At 62.0% G+C, this 25,174-nt stretch overlaps 1 protein-coding gene across 1 annotated transcript; it reads left to right on the top strand.

Annotated features, from left to right (window-relative positions):
• The first annotated feature begins 3,645 nt into the window (after positions 1 to 3,645).
• C2CD4C (C2 calcium dependent domain containing 4C) lies at positions 3,646 to 7,472 on the top strand. The gene has a single exon (XM_064469605.1). It carries the CDS (start codon positions 3,752 to 3,754, stop codon positions 5,009 to 5,011), a length of 1,260 nt encoding a protein of 419 aa, XP_064325675.1. The 5' UTR covers positions 3,646 to 3,751; the 3' UTR covers positions 5,012 to 7,472.
• Positions 7,473 to 25,174: the final 17,702 nt, after the last annotated feature.

Raw genomic sequence — 25,174 nt, 5'->3', positions numbered from 1 at the left:
CCCTCCTGCCCCAGGCTGCCAACTGGGGGCTCAGGGACCCTCCTTGAGAGGGTCCCACTGTGGGGCAGTGCCCCACAGCTGCCCAGCACAAGCGCAGGATCCCGCCGGGCAGAGGCAGACTGGGAGCTGCGCAGCATCATTCTTGAAGCAAAAACAATATGAGGCCTTTATTGAGTTAAGTATGGACATGAATAATGCAGTCAGAACACCAGGGAATGCTCCCATCTGAAATTGGATTTCTTTCTGTGTGCTCTGCACCCCCGGTGCGGCTCGCATTGGTCCTCACTGAGCCGGGGGCAAGGGGAGGGTGAGGGAGGAGGGGCTCGCAGGAGGCTGGGGCTGAAACTGCTGGTGGCTGCTGGTGTGTTTGGAGTAGCAGCCTGTAGGCTCCAGAGTTAACACCAGGCTGAAGGGGAGAGTGACTCACCTCCCAGCACTGCTCCTTCAGCCTGTGTGACACTGGGGAGACCAAGGTGTTTTGGGGAGGTCGGGCAGCCACAGAGAAGCAACTGCAGAGGGACATGGCCTCCTTGCTTTCCCAGGGCCTTGTGGATCTCGCTGATCAACCATCCCTCTGTCTCCAGATGTGCTGACAGCAAACACTGCCAAGTTCAGTTTTCCTGGATCGAGGGGTAGGAGTTTCCCACACTGGCTCTCAGCAAGTTTCATGGAAATAACTAACCAGCTGGAGAAGAAGAGATGAGTGCAGCACTCCTTCCCTGGAGGGGCTGTGGCGGGGGCTCAGCCAGCGCCCCGGGATCCCACAGTCCTTGTGCCAGCCCCTTTCCTTCGTGGAGCTCTCTCTTTCCCAGCCTCCAGCAGGTGGTAGCACGCTGCCAGCTCCACCAGACACCTCCCCAGCCCTGGTATTGTCCCCAGCCTCTTCAGCATCCCCAGCCCTGCCAGTGTCCCCAGCCAGGCGTCGCTTGCCAGCGCTGCCATGCCCAGGCCTTGCCAGGCACTGCACACCTCTGGCGGCCTCCAGCCCGGCACGAGGGACCCCTGTCCGTCTCTCCCAGCGCTTGCACAGCTCCCCATCACGCTGCCGGGGGAGGCAGCTCTGGAGCCCCAAGGGCTGTCCCCTCCCGGCATCCTGCACCGCCCAGATCCATGGAGAGCCCTGGACGTGGGGGAGGCAGGCGAGAAAAGGCACACCTCCCAGCTCCACACTGCTGGGTGCTGAGTGAGGGCCCAGAGCCCGCTTTGGAGGCCCTGGAAACCTTGTGTTCTGCTGGCCTTGTGAGTGTTTGTTCTCTGCCCATTGCTGTTCTGGGTCCAGCAGCTCCTGCCGCACACAGTGGCTGTGGCTGCAGGCAAGCACTGGTCTCTGCCTGCCCCGTGCCAGCAGCAGGGCTGGCTGCAGCCCCTGCCTGCGCTGCTGGGAAGGGATGCCCCCGGCACAGCCCGTGTCCCCAAGGTGCTGGAGATGCGAGTGCCCATGCCAGCTCCTGCCGCAAGCGCTGGGAATCACTTCACTGGGAACTGGAGCATTCAGGTCCTCAGCATCTCCACCTGACACTGCAGCTCCTCTTCTGCCTCAAACCTGGAAACCCTGCCCTGAGCTGAGCCCAGGCAAGCTCAGTGCAGGCAGCAGGCAGCTCCGAGCACCCTGCTCCCCTCCATGCCCCAGAGACAGCTGGCCCTGATCTGATCAGGCAGGGCTGGCCCAGCTCCAGCGCTCTTTGTTATCTCAAGGGAGCTCAACCATTTCTGCACCTTGTTTACCCGCTGTTCTGCAGCATGGAGGAAAGGCCTTTTTGTTCAGCAGCCTCCCCTTCCTGTGAACTTCATCCTCCTCTCCTGGGTTCCATCCACCCTCTTCCCTGCCATGGGACCCAGGACTCAGTGCCCTGCAGTGCAGAGTCCAGGGTCCAGCCGCGACACCACCGTCCCCCTTCCCCACTGCTGCCCCCAAGACATCCCTGCCCAGACCCCTCCAGCTCCTGTCTGGTTCCTGCTCCCCACAAGGCCCCGTTTGGAGGGTCCCAGCAGCTTTTTCCTGAGGCTGGTGAGGGGCAGCCATGCCAAGGGGCCCGCTCCCAGTGTGGGTCTGCTGTTGATCAGAGCCACTGCTCCCAGGCAGGCAGAGCAAAGTGCCAAGAAACTGCATAAATCAGAGCACTTGCCCTGCCAGGGAGCACCCACTCACTGCTGGGAGAGGCCTGGGCATGGCAGGCGGACAGCACGCGGCAGCAAAACCAGGGGGTGCAGGGAGGGGGGAGGGCAATTTGCTTCCAGAGAGGGAGGAGGGTTGTTCCCCCAGGCCCTGGGGACCTTCTCTCCTGACACCTTTCCCAGGTGCTGGCAGAGCTGGCCGCTGGCCCTCAGTCTGGCTCGGCACAGCTGTCCTCTTTTTATCAGCTTGGAGTCAGGATGCAGAGGGAACCAAGAGCTCCCACCTCTCACAGTCGCTGCCCGACTGCCGCAGACCCTGCCGACGGAGCTCACCCAGCCAGGCTTTCTTTCCTGGTGATTATTCTCAGCTCTGCACTGCTGTGGGATGATGGTGCCATCCCTGCAGCCTGACGGCATCCACGGAGCAGCAGCCAGGGAGGAATAGCCACTGGCCCCCATCCGTGCCACTGTCCTGCTTCGTGCATCCCTGTCCCCAAGGCTATAAATCCATGTGGTACCTGGGCTGGGGTTGATCACACTCGTTTGAGACTCCTGCTGCCCTCCTGCCCCCGCACAGCACCGTGGGCTGCAGGGGCGCTCCGTGGATCCTCCTGACGGTTTGTCCCCGGTGCCCCCAGCACCACCTGGGCCGTATCCTGCCCCGGCGCTGTCCCCACCCGGTGCTGGTGAGACGTGTGACATGTGGCACTGCCTCCCCCCACTCCTCCAGCCGCGATATTAAACCACTTAATGCACTCAGCGAGCCCTTGAGCTCCGAGCCGCCTTGGAGTGCTCTCGGCTTTGTTCAGCGCTTTGATGCGCTCAAGGGCTCGCGGGGGAGCGACGGCTGCGCCCCGGGGGGGGAACGGCTCCGTCCCGCCGGCCTCGGTCCGCGACCGCGGGAGGGCGCCAAGGGGGGGGGCACGGGGCCGCTGCCGTCCCGCTCCGGGCTCGGGGGGTCCCCCACTCCCGGTCCCGTCCCAGCGCCGGCGCTCCCGCGGGCAGGCGGCCGGGAGTCCCGGGGCCGGGCCCCCGCACCCCCCGAGCATCAGCACCCCGCGGCCGCTCGGCCCGGCTCGGTCCCGCTCCGGCCGGGCGCGGCGCGGGGAAATGCGGGGGCGCCGCGCTCGGAGGATTACGGCGGCGGCGCGGGGAAGGAGCGGGGCCGCCGCCGCCGTATAAAAGCGCGTCCGCGCCCGCCCCGCCCGGGCTGCGGCGGCGGCGGCGGCGGCGGCTCCGCTCCAGGGGCGGTGGATCCCGGCAACTTCTCGCTCGCCCTCGGCGGCGCCGGTCAGTCGGTCTGTCCGGGCGTCGCGTCGCGGCCGGCAGCGGCTCCCCGTGCGCCGCGGCCGCCCCGTCCCATCGCTCGGGTCCGCGTCCCTCGGGTCCGCGACCGCGCGGCCGGTTCTTTCCCGTTCCCCGCCCCCGGGCCGGCGGGTCCCGGTTCTCCTCTGCGCGGCCGGTTCCTTCCCATCCCTGTCCCGTCCCCCCCCGGGCTGGCGAGTCCCTGCCTCTCCGTGTCGCCGGTCTCGGTCCCCCCCCGGGCTCCGGTCCGCCCCTGCCGGTGCCCGGCCCCCGGTCCCCCGGTGACAGCGTTGCCCATCGGGTCTTTTCCAGCCCCGCAGCTGCCGGCAACATGTGGCTCCTGGAGCGGCTGCGCGGCGTGGCGGAGAACGGCGGGTCCCGGGGCGCGGGGCCGGAGGAGTCCCCGCGGGGATCCCGCTACAGCAACGTCCTCACTCCCGACAAGATCCCCGACTTCTTTATCCCGCCCAAGCTGAGCGCAGCGCCTGCCGAGGCCGAGGGTCCCGAGCCCCCCGCAGCACCCGCCCTGGGTCCCTCAGCCTCAGAGCAGGACCTGGCTGGCCGCAAGCCCCCGCGCAGTCCTCGGCCATCCAGCCGTCCCCGGCCGCGGGCTGCCGGCCGACACATCATCCAGATCGAGACCGCCGAGGACTGGACGGCCGAGGGGGGCTTCGGCACCAACGCGGACCCGCAGGCACAGACGGCCATGTCGCTGCCTTATGTGCCCAAGGCGCAGACCTCCTATGGCTTCGCCACACTGGTGGAGAGCCCACACACACGGCGCAAAGAGTCGCTCTTCCACAGCGAGCACAGCAGCCTCTGCCCCTCGCCGGCCACCTCGCCCAGCGCCCAGCGCCGAGCCAAGCTCAACGGCGAGAGCAGGCCCCGGACGCCTGCCGACCTGGGTGCAGCCCTCATGCACCCTGGCCGCTACTTCAGCGGCGGTGAGAGCGACACATGCTCCTCAGCTGAGTCTTCACCCTTCGGCTCTCCACTGCTCTCCCGCTCCGTCTCCCTGCTGAAGATCTTCAGCCAGGAGAGCCAGTCCAAGGTCATCAAGCTGAAGCACTCTGTAGCCCGCAACAGCTCCCTGTCCACCGATGACAGCTCGGCCGACACCAGCCCCAGCGCCCAGCGCCGCGCCAGGAGCGCCCCGGCCGGGGGGCAGCCGCCAGCTGCTCTGCTGCCCCTGGACCTGCCGCCGGGCCGCAACCGGGAGCACAGCCTGCGGCTCAGCCGGGGTGGGAGCCTGCGCCTGGCTGCCGAGTACGACCCCTCCAACGCCCGGCTGCGCGTGCGGCTCATCTCTGCCGAGGACCTCTACGATGCCCTCGTCGACCTGCGCAGCATCAACTGCTGCGTCTCGCTGTGCCTCAACCCTGGGAAGCTGCAGAAGCAGCGCAGCACCATCGTCAAGAACAGCCGCAACCCTGTCTTCAACGAGGACTTCTTCTTCGATGGGCTGGGCCTTGGCCACGCCAGGAAGATGTCCCTGAAGCTCAAGGTGGTCAACAAGGGCAGCAGCCTTAAGCGGGACACACTGCTGGGGGAAAAGGAGCTGCCGCTCACCGCCCTCCTGTCCTGCCTGTAGGTGTTTGCAGCCAGCCCCAGAGGGACCCTGCCTGCCTGTGGGGCTGGGGTGAGGGCGGGAGGCTGGCCCTGTTCCCTGGCCTCGCTGCAGGAGGGTTTGGAAGGTCCCCTTGCAGGAAGGATGGGGCTGTGGTAGAGCATGGGGATCCCTGGGGGTTCTGCCAGCACCAGCTCTCCTGAGGTGGGGCAGGCAGGGCTGGCATCCGCAGCCTCTCCCCTCTGCTCCCTCCTGGGGCTGCATCTCCTGGAGCCCAGCAGGGAGCCACTGGCCCTGTCTCCACTGGGGAGGATGGATGTCACCTGCTGGGCTCTTCCCTCCCTGGTGCCTGTGGTCTCCAGCTGACCAGCACGAAGGTTGGAGGTGGGTAGATCTCTGTAGCATACTTACTGCCACCTCTCTCAAAGCCCCAGCTCCTGGAGTCGGGTGATAGCATCAATCTCAGCTTTAATTTAAAAGACAAGTTTCTAGTCTTGGAAACTGCAGAGAAAATACTGCAGAGGTGACCCAAGAGTGGGCCAAGGGAGGTGACCCTGGGGGATGAGTCAGGTTTGTGTGTTTCGAGCATCTCCTAGACTCTTTCCAGCCCTGTGGGACTGCACAGATGTGCAAGTTGGCTTAGTCCGACACCTGCAGCCCCCCTGGACACCCTCCCTGCCCACCCCGAGCAGTGTCCCCTGCTGCTGACCACCTGTGGGAAACTGCTCACAGAGCTTTGGGTTTGCTCAAATCCAGGAGGCCACCTGTGCCTGTCCCCTGCCCGTGGGAAGGAGATGCCAGGGGCAGGCACTGCCACGGAGGGGCCTGGCACCCCTCACCCTGTGCACATGGGCCGTCCTGGGCAGTGTCCCAGCAGGCGTCCTTGCTGACAAAAGCTGAGGCAACAGGAGTAGCCCACCCTGAGTGCTGGTGGTCTGGATGGCACTGGGGACATCCCCAGGTGTCACCGGGCAGGGGCGCAGGCTGTGGCTGAGGCCCCCCTACCCTCTGCCCTCCCTCCCCTGTGCGGGATCGGGGGCTTGTGAACAGCTGCACCCACCGGGCAGGAGGGATGTCTCCCGTGGGGCTGTGAAGCCCCCGTGCCCAGCAGGACCCAGCTCCGCAGAGGGGCTGGCCTGGCTCTGCAGTTTCCCTTTGGGTGGAGTGGAGTGCTCCCACCCCTTCCCATCCCTCCCTGCCGTCCCGGTCGACTGGCTGGAGGCACTGGGAGCGGGGGAAATGCTGGCCCGGGCATTTCTGCGGGTGGATAAAACAGACGCGTTGTTGTTGTTTGGTGTGGCGTTACCCGTTGCGTTGGGCTCTGCATGCTTCTGTGGAAGGGAGCAGAATGTGCAGTGCTCCTGTCCCTGCCTGTTGCAGCATGTGTGGACACACACGCACACACGTGTCCCTCTGTGTTAACCTCTGTCGGTGGCAGTTGATGTTCCTTCCTTGTCCTTTGCAGCAGATGGCAGATTTCAGTGTTGGCTATTTATATCTGAGGCTGATCTTTCCCAGCGTGTTTTACTTCTGTCTGTAAATATGTTTCAGGTACGCGAGGCATGGTTCTGATAGCGCGGTGTTTGCATGTCGGGGGGATTTGGGGTGATTGTGGCTGTTTGTCAAGCTTGTGGCTGAAAACAAACCGTGCAGGACCTAAGGAGCAGACACGTCCCTCCTTTGTGGGGGATTTCCCACCTGAGGCTTCCCACCGCTCCCCCAGGAGCCAACACAGGGGGTGCTCCTGGCTCCCCAGCCTCGCCTTGGGGGCAGCCAGGGGCTCTGGGGTGGGCTACATCCCTGTGCTGCGAGCAAACATCCTGTCCCTGAGCCGACCCGGGCAGGAAGAACACCATGCCTGGCTGGCTGCTGCCCGACAGCCCCGTGCACCCCTCACCAGTGCCCTGTGGTCCCTGGGGTGCTGTGCTCCCCGGGGTGCTGCACCTGCAAGGGGCTGGTGGGACCCTGCATCGCTGGGGGTGGGGGAGGACGCAGCAGGCTGCAAGGGGAGGGGGGAACAGGAGCTGGGCAAAGATTGTGCTGCTCTGTGAGAGGGTTGGGGGGTGATGCATCCCCAGCGGCGGAGCTGTGTGCCTTTGGGTTCGGGGAAGGGAGATGCTGAGAGCAGGGCCCTGGGCTGCTCCTTGGGTTGGGGATGGCCCTGGGGGAGACCCGAGGGCCTGGAGGCTTGTGCTGTCCCCTCCCACCTGTCCCAAGGCTGCCTTGCTGTCCGCTGAGCCCTGGGACATGCTGCTGTGAGCCCGGCTCCTGTGACGGGTGGGAAGGCGGAGTGGGAGCCGGGACTGTGGCCTGGCTGGGTCTTTCCTCCCCTGTAGCTCTTTTCTACTGTTCCTGCTTTGATATTTCTGTGGCTGGATTTAATGACGCATTTTTGGAGTGAAAAAAATATATTAATACCTGAATGGAATGTTTGTTTACAGATTACTTCCCCTTTTTAGTGCAATAAAGTAATTTCTAAAACAGATGCAGGTGGTGCCCTGGCTCCTGGTTTCCCTGAGGCATTCCCTTTTGCTTTTCATCACCGCGGCTGCGGCATCCCCCCAGCCCTGTTATCCTCCACACCAGCTCCCTGTGCTGTGGAGGGGTGGGGGAGCAGAGCTGGGACCCTGGAACTGCCCAGCCACGGAGCAGTGTCAGCTCTTCTGCTTGGTGCTGCCTGTTCCCCGCAGCCTTGAGGGGCTCAAAGCACTTCAGCAGCTCTTCCCCGGTGCTGCCAACGAGCCACGGCGTGAGGCAGGAGCAGATCTCCTGGGGAGAACAGGGCATGTGGGGAAAGGGGCTGTTCCTGCCTGGGGGGGACCTGGAGCTGTCGTGGCTGGGGCAGAGCTGAGCCAGGGCATCGCCTGCACAGGGACAGGGCTGCAGCGAGGGAGAGCCCCTTCCCACACTCCCGCGGGGGTCCTTCCTCCTCCTCACTGGCTCCTCCAGCCTGGCCCTTGCAATTCTTCTCCGCAGTGCTGGTGATTAAAGATATGATGATGTTTTTGTGCTCTCTGTCAGCAGCGGGCTGCGTGGGCTGGAGCGCTGCCCTCGCGGGGGCTGGGTGCCCAGCACCCCGGCCCTGGAGCTGCCCTTGCCGGGGGCTCTGAGCTCCTCGGGGAGCTCTTTGGGGCACAGCTGAGCTCTGACCCCATGGCAGTGCAGGGGTGGAAGCCCTCCCTACTGCACTCAGAGCTTCACAGCCCTTTTGCCCTCAAACCCCCAGCACCTCAGGCCAGCACGAAAACAAACCTGACGGTTTCTGCCCAGCCATGGCCCCTCCATGGTGCCGCTGGGGTGAGTCTCCCAAGTGCTCTGGGGTGCGAGCAATGAGGGTGTCGGATGAGCTGCTCCCGGGGCATCCCCTGGACCATTTCCCTCTCCTGTCCCTCCAGGGAACCCCCTGGCTGTCAGCATTCAGCAGATTACCCTGATTTTTCCCCATCTTCCATTTCCAAATCTGCTTTTAACCAGATGCTACTGAAGAAAAGAGGGAGGTTTGTCTGTTACCTAAATGCCATTTTTCTAATTTCCACCATCCTAATAATTTGTCATTTTTGGTAGAAATAAATGCTGGGAGCGCTAAACAGATCTGCCCTCTCTCCTCCTGCCCCCACAGGGGCAGAGAAAGCAGTGTGGCAGGTGTCAATAATTTAAGTAGTGCTTTTTCTAGAGGTGTAAAGCTACAGCAGTTAGCAATAAAATGAGGCTGATTAAGTTAGTCTGAACTAGAGTGGATGGGGTCAGCCTGAACACATGAAGATTCCCTGGAAAGTGTTCAACATTCAAAGTAGTGGAAGCAGTCAGAGGGGTGGAGAGGGGCATCTTGTGGGGGAAGATTTAACTCTGAATTTGTAATCGAGTCATTGCAGGAAGGAAATGTGGGTGCTTCTCTGCACCCTGGGGTGGACCCAGGAGGGCTGGGGTTGGGCGGAGATGAGCCCCTGAATTGGAAGATGCGGGGGGGTGGGGAGCAGAGGGATACGTGCCCTCACCATAATGCAGCCCCTCATGATGGAGGATGCGCCGATGAAGCGCAGCCCTTGGAGGCTGCCAGGTGAGAGCCCGAGACCGAGGGCAGCTCTGCCCATCACTGGTGATGCCCACATCAAGGAACACTCGAGCCCTGAGGGCTTTCCCCCACATGCAGGCTTCTCTGGCCGGGGGTCCCCAGGCCAATGCAGCCACGTGTGCCGGGGGTGGCACGGTGCGTGTTTGGGCAGCATGATCTGTGCAGGAAACTGAGGCAGAGAGGGGAGATGGCTGGATGTGGAGGAGCCGGTGGCAGCTGCCGCCTCCTTTACCCTTATCTCTGTAGCAAGATTCACCTGGGCGAGACACGCACATAGACCTTGGCTATTTTTAGCCCTGTGTTCCCACAATGCGAAGACTCAGCTTCTGAGAAAATTGCCTGGAGCTCATTTGGCTGCGTGCGTGATGGCTGGTGGGGAGGGGTGGGGGCAAATTAGGGGCTCGATCTCATGCAGGGCATGTGGCGGGGCCAGGACTCCCCAGGGAGGGTTTTCCAGGGAGGAGGGTAGCAGGGCTGTTCCTGTGGGAGGACACCCTGTCCCTGCCCTGTCCCTGAGCTGGGCACGGGGGTCCCAGGGCTGAGCACTTTCCCCAGCTGATGCTCAGGGGTCCTCAGCTTTTGGCCACGTGAGGCAGCAACAGCTGGTTCTCCTCCCCAGATTTTTGGGCCCTGTTGGGTCTGGGGGAGCCCTGAGTGCCCCCCAGCGCAGCCCTAGCCCTGCCAGGCCATGTCGTCCCTCACCCGACCCAGCTTCCAATTTACTGTTTTCGTCAGAAAAAGCATCTTCCTGTTGCCTGGCAACCCTCAGCCGCCCAGTCCAGCGGCGGATGCGGGGCGAAGGGGGGGGCACTCCGCGGGGGGCGGGGGGGCTCTCTCCTGCCCACAGACCCCACTGTGCCAGGGGCAAGGGGCCACGGGGGCTGCTTGGAGGCGGGCACAGCATGTGTGAAGCCACCTCAGCATTTCCCGGGCGTGGGCTTGGGGGGCGCGAGCGCCCAGCGTGCTCCCAGCTCCCTGCCCGAGGTGCAAAACCATGGCCTGCCATGGACTCGCCGCTGGTGAGCACAGCCTGCCACCTTCGAGCACGATGGTCCCCCCAGGACGTGATTCACCAGGCCAGCAAACAGGCGACAGCAGCCAGCCATCAGACAGCAGAGGAAAACCTCGGGGGGCAGGAAAACGCCTGACTAATGCCTGGGGCAAGACCCCCGCAGCCATCACTGCTCTGCAGAGGGGCGACAGCTCTGCAAAGCGCAGGCACGCCCCAGCTTTGGCAGCAGCTGCCCTTGCAAGCCCCCCACCTCCTGAAGCAGACGTGGCAGCAGCCCCCCACCCCCGGCCAGGCTCCCAGCCGGCGCTGAGGGATCGGATGGTGAAACGGCCTCGTGCCCATCACCGTCCGTCAGCCGGGCTGGGGGCACGGGGGGATCCTGCTCCAGGGCCAGCCGGGTGCTCGCAGCATCTCTGCCACACAGCCGTGGGCACCTGTGGCCGGCCGGCGCGACACGCTGCGTGCGGGACCAGGCACGCGGAGGCGTGGGGCGGGCGTGCGGCAGGGGAGCGGCGAGCGTGCCCTGGGCCGCGCCGGCTGCACGCGAGCGTCGGCCTCCCCCCAGGCACGCGCTCCTTTCCTTTATTGCAAGCATTTGTCTTCCATGCCAGTGTGTCTGTTTCAAAGCAGAGAGGAGAGACTCCCACAGTTACTGGGAGGGAAACAGAACTTAATTGAATCCCACAATCCCTTGTAGTCACATCAGGCGAAAGAGAAACCGGAGGAGAGCAATTCCCCTCTGTGCTCCTCCAGGGCTCCTGTGCTCTGGCACCCCGGGCTGGGCACCGGTTGTGCCATGCCAGCAGGTGGTCTGTGCTCCTCCAGGGGACACAGAACCCCCGGGCTGGGGGACCCAGGGGTCCGCTGGGAGCAAGAACAACCTGCGGCTCCTTGTCGGTCCTGCAGAGTTTGGCAGTTGGCTAAAAGCCAGCGCTGGGGAGGCAGCGGCTGCAGGGGTGTCCGCAGGGCAGGTAGTGCTGCCTGCGCAGCGCCAGCCTCGGGGTGCACGCTCCACGTGTCTTGCTTTTCCGTTTGAGCTTTGCTCTCCTACTCTGAGGCTTGCAACCTGACAAGGACCTGGGGCCAGATCCTGCCTCTGGAGCCAGGGAAAGGCAGCGAGCAGACGGGAAGGGCTGCCTCAGCCTCTCCCTCCCCATCTCCTCTGGCAGAGGAGAAACTAAGGCAAGCCCCTGGAGCCAGCGCAGGCTTGGCTCGGGCTGGGGAGCCTGTACGGAGCGTGCGGGACCACATCGGGGGAGCGCACGGCTACAAGGATGGGTGAGGGCGAGGGCAGAGGCTGCTTTGCAGGGTGAGGAATCTCTCCCTGCTTCTCCTGTCTGTCTCTAGCAACCTGCTTTTCTCTAGCTGCCTGCTGGCGTTTTACATGCTGCCTTTAGAATGTTTGCAAAATGCCCAAAGCATCAAATAGGCCCAGGTGGGAGGGAAAAAAAAATGGCATAAACAAAGCAGACAGGAGGATTTGTTAAACACCAGCAGCTGCTGGCAAACGCTTTAATATCAGTGCAGATGGGCACCAATCGATACGGCATTTGGGGCCACGGGCTGCTCTCTGCTCTGTGCCCGCGGGCTGGTACCGGCGCTTGCCGGCTCCCACGCAGGTGGGGCTCTAGCTGAGTCGGGGGCGGCTGTGCTGCAGGGGTTCCTGCTGCGGCAGGGGGCCCCCGGCCGGACCCTGACCCCTGGGGTGGGGAAGGGCTGGGAGATGCTCTGGGTGCCGGCCAGGGCAGAGCTCCATTTCTCCCTCTGCTTCCCCACCCAGCCCCCAAGCCCCAAGCAAGGGGACACGTCTCCACCTCCATCCCTCGGCTCTCCTGGGACAGTGGCAGCTGGGGCCATTCGGGTGCCAGCCAGGCATGGGACCACGTCTGCCATCACGGCCGAGCCTGCCCGGCGGAGGCAGCGCCCAGAGATCGCGCTGGACACGCCGCAGGGAGCTCCTCTGGCATTGCCATGGTAATGGAGATAACAGCCCGCTGCCAGGCAGAGAGCAGGGAGGGCAGGGAGCTCCGGCAGGCTGAGCTCGCCGGGGACGTGCCGCCGGCTGCGGCCATCTGCACCGGAGCAGCGCCGGGAGTCCCAGCCCAGGGTCTGTCATGCCGATGGCCCCTGTCCGAGCCCCGTGACGGCCCAGGCCGTGGCGAGTGTGTCCTCACCGCAAGTGAAGCCCTCAGCACCCCTCACACCCACAACAAAGCCAGAGGTTGCACTGGGCAATACATAAAAATATATATTCAAGACCTCAGATCTCACCGCTGCCAGGTTATAATTAATTCCTATTTGCAGCTCAGTCCAATTTCCCTCACACAGCTCCCAATTCAATCCAATTGCCATATGAGATTTCTGTAATCACTAATCTTATCAAGCACATCAGTGTGAAGTGAGAACACTGCAATTAGCAGGAACAGGAGCAGCAGGTGAGCTGCCTCTCGGTGAGTATTTATTTCACCTGTGCCAGGGGAGGATGTGTGTCTGGCTGAGCACTTGCTGGGGCTGCCCATTGCTCACCCTGGGCAGGGTGGGATGCTTGTGGGGGCTGAGGCCGTGGTGGTGCTGGAGCTGCTGAGCACCAGCAGGCAGCACAGCCACGCTGGCAGCTGGCCAGCCTCTGCCATGGAGGGGGTCTGGCCTCTCCCAGCCCCCCCCCATCCCCAGGGTGCTGCTAGGGGAACCAAGAAACCTAAAGAGGATTCTGGCAAAGTGTCCTTAAGGAGCTCTGCCTGCGCCTCAGCTTAACACAGCGGCAGGAGCTGGAGATGAAGTGTCAGACTTAATTTGGGGTTTCCTGGCTCCTCTCGCTGTTGCTCCCAGTGCTGCAGCCCAGCTCCATCCCAGTCCCACTTGGGTGCCCCTCGCTGAGCAGATGGAGGCTCACGCTGTAGGGGCGGTGGGAAGTTGCTGGTAGCCCGACCACTGGCAAAGCATCACCCTTCCTTTAGCAGTTGCTCTGCGTGGCCATGGGGGATGCAGGGCCTGATCCCTGTCCTGGTCCAGGCGGTGCAGGAGGGACCTGCCAGTGGGAGGTGAGCCGTCCATCCCACCCCGTGTGATCACCCCTGTTACTGGACCCCCAGCGGGCTCAGGCGAACAGGGAATAAACCCACAGGTTTATAAATCCTGCTCCAAGCTGCCGCTTGGGGATTGACGCGCTTTTTTGCAGACAATCTGTTCCCCTCCCACCGCCGCTGGCCACCTGCCTGCAGCGTCTCCTGGCAGAGGCGTCGGGTGGTGGGAGTGGGTCTTGCCACTGGGCCAATTCACCAAAAGCCCCCAGGCCCCAGGGAGCCAGGCTGGGCTGAGCAGGGAGCTCCCTGGTAGCAGCGGCGTTGCTTCCTCGCACCGGCGAACCCCAGGGCCAGCCGAGTCTGCAGAGCGGCAGCAGGGACCGGGGAGCTGCCGTTAGCCCTCCCCAGATCCTCCTCTGGATCGGGCGGGTGATCTTCTGCTGGGGTGGACGGGGGTCCCGGGGCTCTGCTTGTTTGGGAGCCGCCAAATTATCTGTGTTTTTTGTGCAGCGTGGTGAGGCTGGGGGTGGCCTCGGCCCTGGCGCCACCGGTGCCAAACGTCCCTGGGGCGCAGGGAGCGGCTCAGACAGCCCCGCGCTGCGCCTCGTGGGTGCCAGGAGAGCATCGCCGTGCGCCGGTCCCTGCGCATGCGGGTGCCCCTCCGATAGCACACGGCGGGGGGCGGCGGGGTCCCCACCCTCGCCGCAGCTGTAGCGTCCGTAGGGCGGTGTTGCACGGGCACCTACCAAAATCTCTCGCTCCGCCACCCCCAGCCGTCTGTCGCTGCTGACACTCACTGACAGGAATAAACTCCAAACACCTACCATATGCTTTGCTACTTCTGCTGCCTGCGCGCACTTGTTACTATATATTTCCAGAGCTGGGGCTGCCTCTGCGCGGTGGCTGGCAAGCCGTGCCCTGGCGGCGGGGAGACGGGCCGCAGGGCAGCGCCGCGGGGACGCGGAGTTTCTGGCATCCCTGTGGCAGGCCTCTGCCCTGCGTCGGGCTCAGCCCCGTGCAGGGGGAAGCCCCGCTTCCCACGCAGCACCGGCTCCGCTGCTTGTCCAGGGCACAGCTGGCTGCCACGCTGGCAGCTTGGGCACCGGTGGGGCTGGGCGGTCCTGCCCTGCGAAGGAGCGCAGCGGCGATGCGGCCCCTCTGCGGCAGGATCCGGCCCCTCTGCGCTCGGCCGCGGGCTCGCCGCCTGCCGTCGCACCTCACGGCGCACCGACAACGCGCCTTCCCGCGCGGTGCAGCCGAGCCTCTGCCCTGCGGCCCTGGCCGGCGTCAGCCCGTAGCCGCGCTCACCCGGCCGCGAGCGGGGCGCTGGCAGTGCGGGCTGTCCCCCGAGTCCTTCGCTGGGGCGGGGATGTGAGCCAGCGTGGCAGCTCCGGGTTCTGCTGGGGGGAGCTGCGTCCCCAGGGCGGTGCCAAAGGAAAACCATGGGGAAGGGTGCAGCAAGCAGCTGGCCGTGGGGGCCGGAGGGTCCCATGCAGGGACAGTCACTGCCCTGCCCTGACAAGAGGGAGGTTTAATCTCAGTGTAAAGGCGCTGAGCGGAGCCCGTCTCTTCCCTCCCCTCAGAGCTGCTCTGTATGTTTAATGATCCTCGCAGCTGGGAAAATTCATCTTGCTTCAAGAGTAGATGCGTCTCGTCGCATCCTCCAGGCACAGGATCTGGTGATGCTGTGAGCAACAAAGACCTTTGTGGTGGAGCTTGGCTGGGCTCAGCCCACGCCTGTCCTGCCACCTTGCAGCCTCATCACACCCCACGCGCCAGAGAAGCACCCTGGGGCCAGACGGGGGCACGAGGATGTCTGGGTGCATGAGCAGAGCCAAGCGATGGCTGCCTGCTTCCCCGTGGCATCCCGCATCCTGCGCGTAGTTTTAATTGCACCGTGCGGCTTTAATTCCTGGTTTTAATTGCAGCCTAACGAGGCCAGGGCAGCAGGAGAGGAAAACATGAAGCTTAAGGGAAACAAATTGAGAGAGAAAAGAACATTTACTGGTGACTAATAGGTCCGTGGCTCGGTGCGTGTGTGTTTGCCTGCCACAGCGCGGGACGCTGCCAGCGCAAGGAGAGGGGATTTCTTCCACGCATTTGGCAAGCCGAGCCGCGCAGTGCAGCGCGAGGAGAGCAGATTTTTCCTGGGCCTGTGCTGTTTCCGCATTATTTTTAACCCCTGTTGCACAAAAGCTGCTCCCCCCAGTAAACAGAGTGGATTTCTCCTACTTGCACAGGCAGGGTCAGGGCTAAATCATCTAACGGTCACAGATGGGCCCGTTTACACGCCGTGCTGGTCTCACCAGAGGAAATTGAGACTAATTCGGTGCAGAGGAAAGGAGGAGAGTTTCTGGTGCTGGCAGCCACTACCCTGACCAAATGCTGCTGGGCAAGGACGGGGCAGGTCGGAGCGAGTGTGGCACTGGGGTCCCTGACCATGGGATGGATTCCCCAGGGAGGCTGTGGGACCTCCCCCACAGGAGGCCCCCATGGCTCTGCAGCCCCAGTCTGTGCCATGGGGGACTCAGCCCAGTGTCCCCAACAGCCTCTGCTCGGGGGCAGACAGGGTCCCTCTGCGAGCTGGGGCTGGGGAAGCTTTGCTGTCCCAGGGAGGGATGCCGGGGCAGCCCCACAGGCAGGCTGGATGGGGCAGGGGCATGAAGATGGGGGTGGAGCTGAGCTGTGGAAATTCTGGTACTGCTCAGTTCTGACTCCAACCCCTATCTTGCTCCTCTCCCTCCACTGCAGGGGCTGCCTCTGCCGCCAGGGCAGTCCCGTGGGCATTCGTGCAGCTCCAGCACAGCTGCTTGGGCTGTTTTCCCCACACCAGAGAGGGTTGGATTCTTGTTACTGAGCTCTTTGACTTCAAGCATCTTGGAAACCGGCACTTGCTAATAAGACAAAAAGAATGACAGCAAATAAGCCCAGCCACGGGAACGTGGCCTTCTCATCCAACATTTTTTATTCCCCCACGTTCTCTCCCCTTTCTCCTTTGCCAATGGGTTGAAGCCACCGAAATAAAATTATTAAATAAATAAAAAGCTGTAGCCCCCACCTCGATGCGGCAACCATGGAAACTGGATCAAGGGGACACCTGTACATTTCCATTCTGGGCTCCCGCTATCTGAATATACAGAAGAGCGCTAATTAAAAACCCAGCGCGAGTGGCAGGCGGAGGGAAGGAGCTGGCCCCCGGAGAAGGGGTGCGTGGCTTGGAGGCATGCCAGCCCCAGCGGGCACAGGGACGGGGCCTGCCAGGTCTCCAGCGAGACTTAAACGCCATCTGACGCTTCCATCTCCCTCCAGTTCCCGGATGCCAAGCGGGCACTCGCCAGCCACCAGCTGCAGCGCCACCGAGGCAGCCCCGACCCCCGTCCACTGGCCCTGCTGCAGCCCTTGGCACCACCGGGGCCCTGGGGACCCCGGCCCAGCCCCGGGGATGGCGCCCGGCGGGTCGGGGCCTTTGCCTGGTGCCAGGAGGAGCCACGCTCCTGCACTGCGGTGCCGGACCCGCCCGGGCGCAGGAGCGGCAGCGGGAAGGGGAGCATCCCCAGCGGTGCCTGCTCCCATCCCCATCCCGCGGGACAGCCCCGGGCGGGCACCGGGAGCCGCGTCAGCGCCAGGCGCTCTCACGCCCGGTCCCGCCGGGGGCGGGAGGGCAGCCGTGCAGGGACGGAGCGAAGAGCGAGATCTCACACCTCCCACGGGGAGGGTAAAGGTTGCGGGGAGGCTGCCAGCCTGCGCTGCCAGCTGCCTCCCTGTGCTGGTACCAGTGCCAGCGCCGCGAGCGGCACTGCCTGCACGGTCCCGGCAGCTGCCCGGGTCTCTGCTGACCCCGGCACCAGCTGGGCAGCTCCTGTGTCTCCCTTCCCTGGCCGCGGCTGGAGGGTGGCTGGGGCAGGCACAGGTGTCCCCCCACCCCAGCTCCCGGGCCAGTGCAGTGGGGATGGTGCTCTGGGACCATGCGGGACAGTGCTCCAGGGCCATGCGGGATGCCCAAGAGCAGGGCTGCTCCCCAGCCCGTGCCACACACCTTGGGCATTGTGCTTGAATTCAGGTTTTTAACCATTTCACTGGGAGGAAGCTCTCCGATCTGGCACGTGAGCGCCCAGGAGGAAAAGGCTGTGTTTAACCTACAGGTTTATTTTTACCGACAGCAAATGGCAGTGCCTGGAACGTTCCCCTGCTTGGAGTTAATTTTTGCTGAAGCTTAGCTTTAGTCATTGTTGTCTAAACCTGTCTCCTCCACATTTATCCCATGGAAAAGCTCCCGGAGCTCAGCCTGCAGGGTTTCGACAGCCCCAGGGCCGGTGCCGGGTGCCCATTGCCCAGCCACCCGCTCCTGCCAGCCCACAGGAAGGTCGTGGCAGCCCCCAGCTCCTGCTGGCAGAGCCCCCCGGCTGCAGGGAGGGCAGCCCCGGGCCTGCGCAGGGGACACAGCCCCGACGGCCGCTGCTGCAGTGCTTCCTGGGGCTGGCGGAGAGCGAGAGATTTTCCTCTCATCGGAGCAGGCATCGGGCCGTTGTCTTCCCGCGGGAGGCGAGCGGAGAGCTGAAACCATCTATGGACAGGTCTCAGATCACTCCCCACGCATCCCTCCCAGCCTGAGCCAAAAGCAGAGCTGGCTCCCCCTGCGTGGCCATCACCCCGAGGGGCTCACACGATGGGACGGCTGGGGCAGGAGCGAGGGCTCTCTGATCCCTCTGCTGGGTAATTTTCCCAGCAGGCTGCTTGTTTCCTCCGGCAGAGCTGCGGAGAACAACAGGGTACACTCAGCAGGAGACATTCCTCCTCCTGGGCCCCTCTCTGCCTGTCAGGCCATCCCGATCTGCTGAGGGCAGAGAGCCACTGCAACGTGCAGCACTCCTGCAGCGCAAGGGGGTCTGTGCTGACCCCCAGCTCTGCAGCTGGGCTCTCGCGCCGCAGACGAGCACCCCTGGGCTGGCAGCACCGGGTGCACAAGGCATCGCGCCAGCCGAACCAGCAGCTCCCACCAAACGGGCTGTCCTGCGGGGCGCCGGCGTCAGGGGCTCAACTTGGGCAGGCGAGCGCGGGCATCACGGGCTGCCTGTCCCTGCCTGCCGCTGGCCCCACAGGCCCGCAGACAGCTCAACTTCGGGGAGAAGAATATTCCTCGTTTCCATGGGAACCGGAGGAGGAAAGTTTCTGGGGCTGTGGCTGGGATTGTGCCAGCTGGGCGAGGCAGTGGGACCCCCAGGGCCGGCTGACTCCCCCTCTCCACTTCCAAGGGAAGGTGCACGCCCGACCGCCAGCCCCGCTGCCTGCACCCGAAGAGGTGCCAACCCCAGCGAGGGGTGCACCAGGGCCCCTTGCCTGCCCCTCCCATGCTGTGTCACACGCGATGTGACATTTAGCTCTGCAGCTCAGCACGTGGAGATGCAGCGATAGCTCTAATCTGCTTTTCTCCTCCTTGCACTCTCCCCTGGAGGCAAAAGCTGGTGCTGGGACAGCAGGGGGGCTCTGGCAGCCGGGCGAGGAGAGCACCGGCAGCGCCATGCTGGTTGTCGGGAGGGTCCAGAGGGTCTGGAGGTGTCCCAGCAGCACCATGCCCTCCTTGCCATGTCCTCCCATCAGGCAGCAGCTGGCTGGCAGGACCTGGATGCCGGCAGTGCCAGAAATTCAGGGCAGTTTCACCTGGGGCTTGCCTTTCTCCTCCCTCCACTATCCCGCTCTGGCTGTGCCCAGGATGCACAAGTGGGTGGCAGTGAGGGCAGCATTTCCCCAGCAAGGGGGCTGCTGGCACCGGGGCACCTCCAAACTGTGCCACCGACAGCACAGGCACCGTGGGGGCACTGAGACCCTGGTGCCCTGTGCTGCCCAGGGGGGCTGCAGCTCCTCGGGGATGTGCCAAAGGCTGCAAGGACAGAGGCACAGCAGTGCCTCAGGCAAAGCCAACAGCCCCCAAGACAAGATGGCAATGGCTGCCTGTCACCCTGCCCGCTGGCACCGCCACCCCACGCCACCGCACCCCCTTTCCCGGCTGCAGCTGGTGGGTGTCGGAGCCACCCTGCCCTCCAGATGGGGATGCCCCATGCAGCCCTGTCTCCCTTCCCTGGTGGCTCAGCTCCAGTTAGCAAGGCCCCTATTAATTTCTTATGTTCAGCAGCTCACGTCAGTGTCAAACCGGCAGCATGCGGTGCTGGAGGGAGCCCGAGCTGCCGGGGGCCGTGGAGAGATGAGGTGCTGGGATCAGCCTGCTAACGAGCCCCAGGCACACATAGGGTCAAGCCCTGGCCCCACGGCCGCCCTGGGGTGGGAATGAGCCCCCAGAGAGCCAAAGCTCACATCTGGCTCCATCGTCCTGGCATCCCTCCCGTTGCCGTCGGGTCCCATGGCTCTGGGTTGCAGGCTGGTCCCAGCTCCCTCCTCTCTGGCAGCGTTTGGGGCAGATTTGGGAGCCTGTCGTCAGCCCTCGTGCCCAGGCTGGGCCCTGGTGCGGGCAGTGGTGCGAGCGCACGGGCAGAGCGGGCACAGCACGCTGGTGCAGGTGGGATGCAAGCCCGGCGCGCTGCCCACCGCCGGCACAGCCCTCGGCACGGAGTCCCCAGCTGCAGACCAGGCTCGGCAGGGGCTTGAGCCGCCTTTGAGGGCTCCTGCCGCCGCAGGCAGAGGCCAGACCCCAGAGCCTGCAGCAAGGGGCAGCCCTCATCGCTGGGCTCCTGCCCGGGCAGCACCACCCTCCGTGCGCTGCAGGCCCTGCAGGGTGAGGCCAGGATACCCGAGACCCCCAAGATCTGCCCCCTCCCCGGCCCTTGGAGATTGCCTGGAGCAGCGGGTTAATGATGCATCCAGATGGAGCCAACCTTTCCACCTTTCCACCTTTCAGCTTCACCTGCCGCTCCCTTTTCCCTGCCATTATCTGCATGGATGCCTGTGGATTTCATTTCCATATTCATGGTGTTTTAATGACCCTGTAATATCTTTATGTTCTGCAATTAAATGTGGAATCTTTTTTTTTTTTTTTCCTTTCTGCAGATTAGCATCTGCATAGGATCATTTGTGGCATTTGAGCAGAGGAAGGGAAGGCTGTGCAGGAGTGAGACAGGGTTAATTAAACTTCAGAGATCAGCAGGCTCCACTGCCAAACATCCTTCTCGCCAGTGGGACAGGTGGAGGGTGTGGGGGGAATAGCTCAGGGCTGCTTGGCAGCCGGGATGGCCAGGCCGCCCTTCGGGGCAGCTCCTGCGGGTGTTGGAGCGGCTTTAAGTCGTGCAAGCACGTGGGCACACACTTGCACACGCACGGCTCAAAATCTGCATCACGGTCCCTGTCAAGGGGTGCAAACCACGACTTAACCACTGCTGGTGTCACCTCAGTGCAGGAGGGTCCCACCCCCATGGGACCCTTCTCTAGCTCGTCTTGCGAGGCTCTCCATGCAGCATGCTGTTCCGTCCATCATCCAGCACCCACAGGCAGACGGACAGGTGGCATCAGGGAGGAGACGGGCCACCGAGTGGGGCAGGGAGCTGGGGGCAGCCAGGGGCATGCGGGGTGCTAGAGGTGCCCCCCCGGGCTCACAGCAGCCTCACAGGCCCCTTGCAGCCAGCCTGACATCAGCGCTGGGGAGGGGGGAGAAGCCATTAGAGCTTCTATCGCTTCATCTCCATTCCCCGGAGCTAATGGGCATCTCTGCTGGCTGCACCATCCCCCTCCCTGGGATGGTAATTGGGTTTCAGCCCTGCAAGATGGATGGGGCTGGGCTGAGAGCAGAGAAGGGAGGAAGAGGAGGGGGCAGAGGCAGCTCAGAGTAGGACAGATGCCCCTTGCCCTCCATCCACCTCCTGCCCCTCTGCTCGGCTGTGGGATGCCACCAGTCCAGCCCCAGACCTTGTCAGAGGCGTCTTGCATCGCCTTGTGGGGGGGGCTGGTGACAGGCGGGTCCCAGCAGCATGGCCAGTCACAGGCATCTCGGGGGAGCAGAGCTGGGTTTGTGTCCAGGAGGTCTCAGATCCTCCCTGATGGAGGATGGTGACGGCAGGCAGCCCCAGTGTGCTCCCTGGCTTTGTGTTGCACCTCGCAACCTCCCCCTCCTTCTCCCTCGGTCCTTTTGAAGCTGCAGCTGTGAACAAGATGTTTGCAAGGGTAAGGCGCAGGAGCGGCGCGTTTGGCGCATTGAATAAAGATGGGGCTGAAAAACACCTTCTCATGTGGCTGTTTGATGTGAAGGGCAGCGCTGAATTCATTAGGAGCGCTGCCAGGCGTGCTCCACCGCGGAAGCCTCAGCCGGTGCCCAGGTGGTTGGAGCAACACGTGTTGACGTCCCACGGGCTGCCACCCCGTGCACCAGCACACGCTTACGCGCGGGCCCGCCGGCGCGTGGCAGCCGCGCCAAAGCACACGTGGGTGTGTGGGGCCCGAGAGGTGGGCAGCCACACACGCTCCGCGTGCTGGCCGGCCCCACGAACCCCACCAAACCGCAGCGGAGGCACCTCCACCTCTGCGGGCACGCAGCTGCGGTGAGCACAGTGTCTGCAGAAACCCAGCAGCTAACCTACGCGCGCAGGGGCCCTCGTCCACCTCGCAACCCCTTCATCCCTCCTGGGGGGCCGTCACGCTCCCCTGAGCTGCCAGGGGCAGATCAGGGGCTGGATGCAAGATGTATGCCAGGACGGAGGGGCGCAGGGTGGGGGGACGGCTGCAGGAGGGGTGCGGGCCAGACAGCTCTGCTCCCTTCTAGTCCTGCTGCTGCATCCCGCTGCTCCAGAAGGATGCAGCGTTTTATCATCCTGTAAGGCTGACAGGCAGCAGAATTAATGAGCTCCTCATCAGCGCTGCTTCATTTAGCTCCCTCCTGGAGTTGTCAGCTCAGGGTGGCATGCACACAGCCCCCCAAGCAGCATCTGAGGCTGCTCCCTTGGCAGAGGGGCGATGGGGGGATGTTTGCGGGGGTGAGCACGCGGGGGGGAGTACCCAGGAACGTGTGCGTGTGCAGGCACAGGTATACACGTGTGTGCATGGCCAAGGGCTGGCAGAGACTGGTTCGAGGCTGGAAGAGGGTTGAGCCTCCCAGCTGGGTGGACAGGGGATGCCTGGGGCCACACTGCCCCGTGGCACGGGGACCCAAGTCCAGGCAAGGCTGGCCTCCATGCTCCCCTTGTCAAGGCTGAAATGAAGCACCTGCTTTTAATCACTTTACATCAGCAAGAAACACTTGTGGGCAGTGCTAGCGAGGGAACAGGGAAGGGAGAGCATCCTCTGCCGATTACAGCTTTTTAATTCTGTGATTAGCCCCCCAGCACCAAGGGGCTGCTCCAGAGAGCGGGTGGGGCTGGGCAGCCCAGGATGGGGGCACCTGCAGAGCTTTTTAGGGCCCTTACACATCAGGCTGACTTCTCTGCTGTGGCCATGTGCTGGCTGGAGCTGGGCAATGGCATCGGAGGGGCGCAGGCAGCCCTGTCCCTGTGTTTCCCCTGAGCCTGGGGCTTCATTTGTGCTGTGCAAAGGTAGGGTGAAATGTTGCAGGGCAGGAGGGATAAACCAGGAGAACTTTATCCTGTCTTGCCCTTGTTGGAGTGGTCTGTGTTTCTTTCAAACTTGTCCCATACTTCCTTTCTTCAGAAACAGGTTTGGGGGCAGATTCGGCTCACCAGAGCAATATCTTTGGCTGTAGGGAAGTGATGCTGGTAAAAGTGAAATCAAAGCGGAGATTTAGATGGCTCTGGATGCCTCTGCCTCCGTTTGTATATGCACTGGCATATTTCTTCTCTGCTTTTCTTTGCAAGAAGCAGTTGTAGATGTTACTTACACAGTGCTTCAACGCAGACAATTAGGTAGGGAAATCATGGAATGGGAATTTGCCCTCAGCGTTTATTTCAAACACAGACACTTCACCAGATGCAGGATCCATCCCACCAGCGCCAAAGCAAAGGGTCTGTCAGGGAGGCTGCAGTCTGGGAATGTCCAGAGGGTATTGCGTGATATGCCAGCAAGCTGATGGCACGTCCCTCTGTTGCTGCAGTAGAGGCTTTGTGTGGCTTTTCTATTCTCCTCGGCGCTAACTCTGGCCATTGTCATACCAGAGGAGTGTGCTAGGAAAAAGAAAACATGCCTCGTCTGTTCTCTTGGCACTGCACTTTTCAGCAAGTTGACATCTTGAAAGGATTTGCCGTCCCACGGCTGGTTTATTTGGCAGACCACGCCAATGTGAAGGCTGCGTAACTCCAAACCCTTGACTTGGCTATTCGAATTGCTGTCAGGTTACATCTTCCTGCCTGTACCTGCGAGGCCATCCTGGATTCCAGCACATGGAGTGGCAGTCTGGGTATTATCTGACTTGCAGGACTAATCCCCAGTGTGCAAGCCCGGCAGCTGCGCTGGATTTCCCACTCCCATGGCAACGTCATAAAATCAATAGTTTCTCAAAAGGGTATCGAAAGAAAGTGAATTTAGCAAGGTATGGATTGTTGCAGGAGGGAGGGAAGAGAAAATGCTGTCCATCTGGGGTGGGGATGCAGGCACGATAACTCCAGAAGCTGTGAGTGGTGAGGCCCCAGCCTCGCGTGGGAGGTCTCTGCTCTGGACATCATCTTCCCAAAACCTCCTAACTGTCAGAAAGAAATTTTTGAATTGGACTAGGCTGCTGCGCCAGGGTTGCGGCATTGTCAGCTCTGAGAAGGATAAGATCAGTAATAATTGGATTGGGTGTTACAGGGACATTCCCCACAGGAAGCTCATCACTGCTTTGCAATCAAGAGCGAATGTCTACCGTGCGAGAGAATCGTTGGCACAGGGTCGGCAGGAATCCCAAGTCAAGACCTGTCCGTGTTGTCAAGCTGAGAGTGAGACCTGCTTGCTTGTTATCAGGTACTGCCCTGCGGTGCAAGACGCCAGGATCGGAAGACGTCAACGGTGCGATCCACAGGCTGAGGAAGCTCAAAAGGAAGAACGGTCTGTGTTTCACCAGCCACTCCTATGGGAGCCGCGACACGGGCTCTGTAAGCCTGGCCTAGCATTTGTAAAGGGTTCTCAGGCGCTGGTGGTGGATCTAACCACCAGCTACAAAACTACCTACTTACGTTTGGAGATATTGCATATATTTTTGTGAGCCCTGCACAGACTATTATATAATAAGTATTTTGACTGTAAATAAATTATATTTGTGGCTTGTGGTGCCTTGAAGCGGAGGTTTGTTGGGAGGGAGGAAGCAAGGAAGGATAATAGGTACAAGGAGGAGACTCTAGAGCCATGACGTGTCACCTTAACCCACCCATCCTGTCAACTGGCCTTACTTGGGTGGACAGGCTGCCTTAACTAACCTGGAAAAGAGCTGTGCAGACTGTGTGTGTTCAATAAATAGCTGACAGCACTGGTGGAGCCTGAGAAGCTAGCACGCTTTAAAAGCATAAACACTTGTCTGAAAACCTAAACTAGTATGTTATTTGCGAGTAGCATAGCTCCATCTAGCATTCATGAAAACTGATGCTTCTCCAAAGCTTAATTCATAACTACTTTGGTAAGTGTTAAAAGCTGTTCCTCTGTCTGTTAACAGCCACATCCAACAGGAAAGCAAGTGTTTCTTTATAGTCAAAGCTTATACATACAGCTCTATCGCCTCCTCTGCGTTTAGACCATCCTTCACTCTACAGACCCCTGCCCTGCGGCAGGACACATCCAGACACAAACCTCTACTTTCTCTAGGCAGGTGTCAGTCCTTTCCCAATACTGATATAATTTTTTCCTTATTGTTGCTAAACACCCCACTGCTGAACTGTACCAAGCGCAAAAGGATTTGCTGTTTGTCTCAGGGCTGTAAAGCTTTCCCACGAAGAAGCATTTCTTACCAGGTAGAGCACAGGCGGAGGAGAGAAAGGAGGGCAAGACCTAGCTCTATCCCAGTTTTGCAGCCAAACTGACCCCAGGTTTGGCCAAAGCCACTTCACCTTTTTATGTTTCGTTGTCTTTGTCCACAGAGCAGCAACTGCAAAACAGTGCTCTGTTGGAGTGTCATGACTAATCACTTGCGAACACCTGGAGAGTCTAAACCACCCCGTATTCCAATGGCGTTCACATTTTTTTAAAAGGCCTTTGAAAATTTCAGAATATTGAATGTCAGATGC

Source organism: Phalacrocorax carbo, chromosome 19 (genome assembly GCF_963921805.1).
Source record: "Phalacrocorax carbo chromosome 19, bPhaCar2.1, whole genome shotgun sequence".
NCBI classification, from domain to species: domain Eukaryota; kingdom Metazoa; phylum Chordata; class Aves; order Suliformes; family Phalacrocoracidae; genus Phalacrocorax; species Phalacrocorax carbo.
Note: the sequence above shows the minus strand (reverse complement) of the source record. Positions and strands in the feature narration are given on the sequence as shown.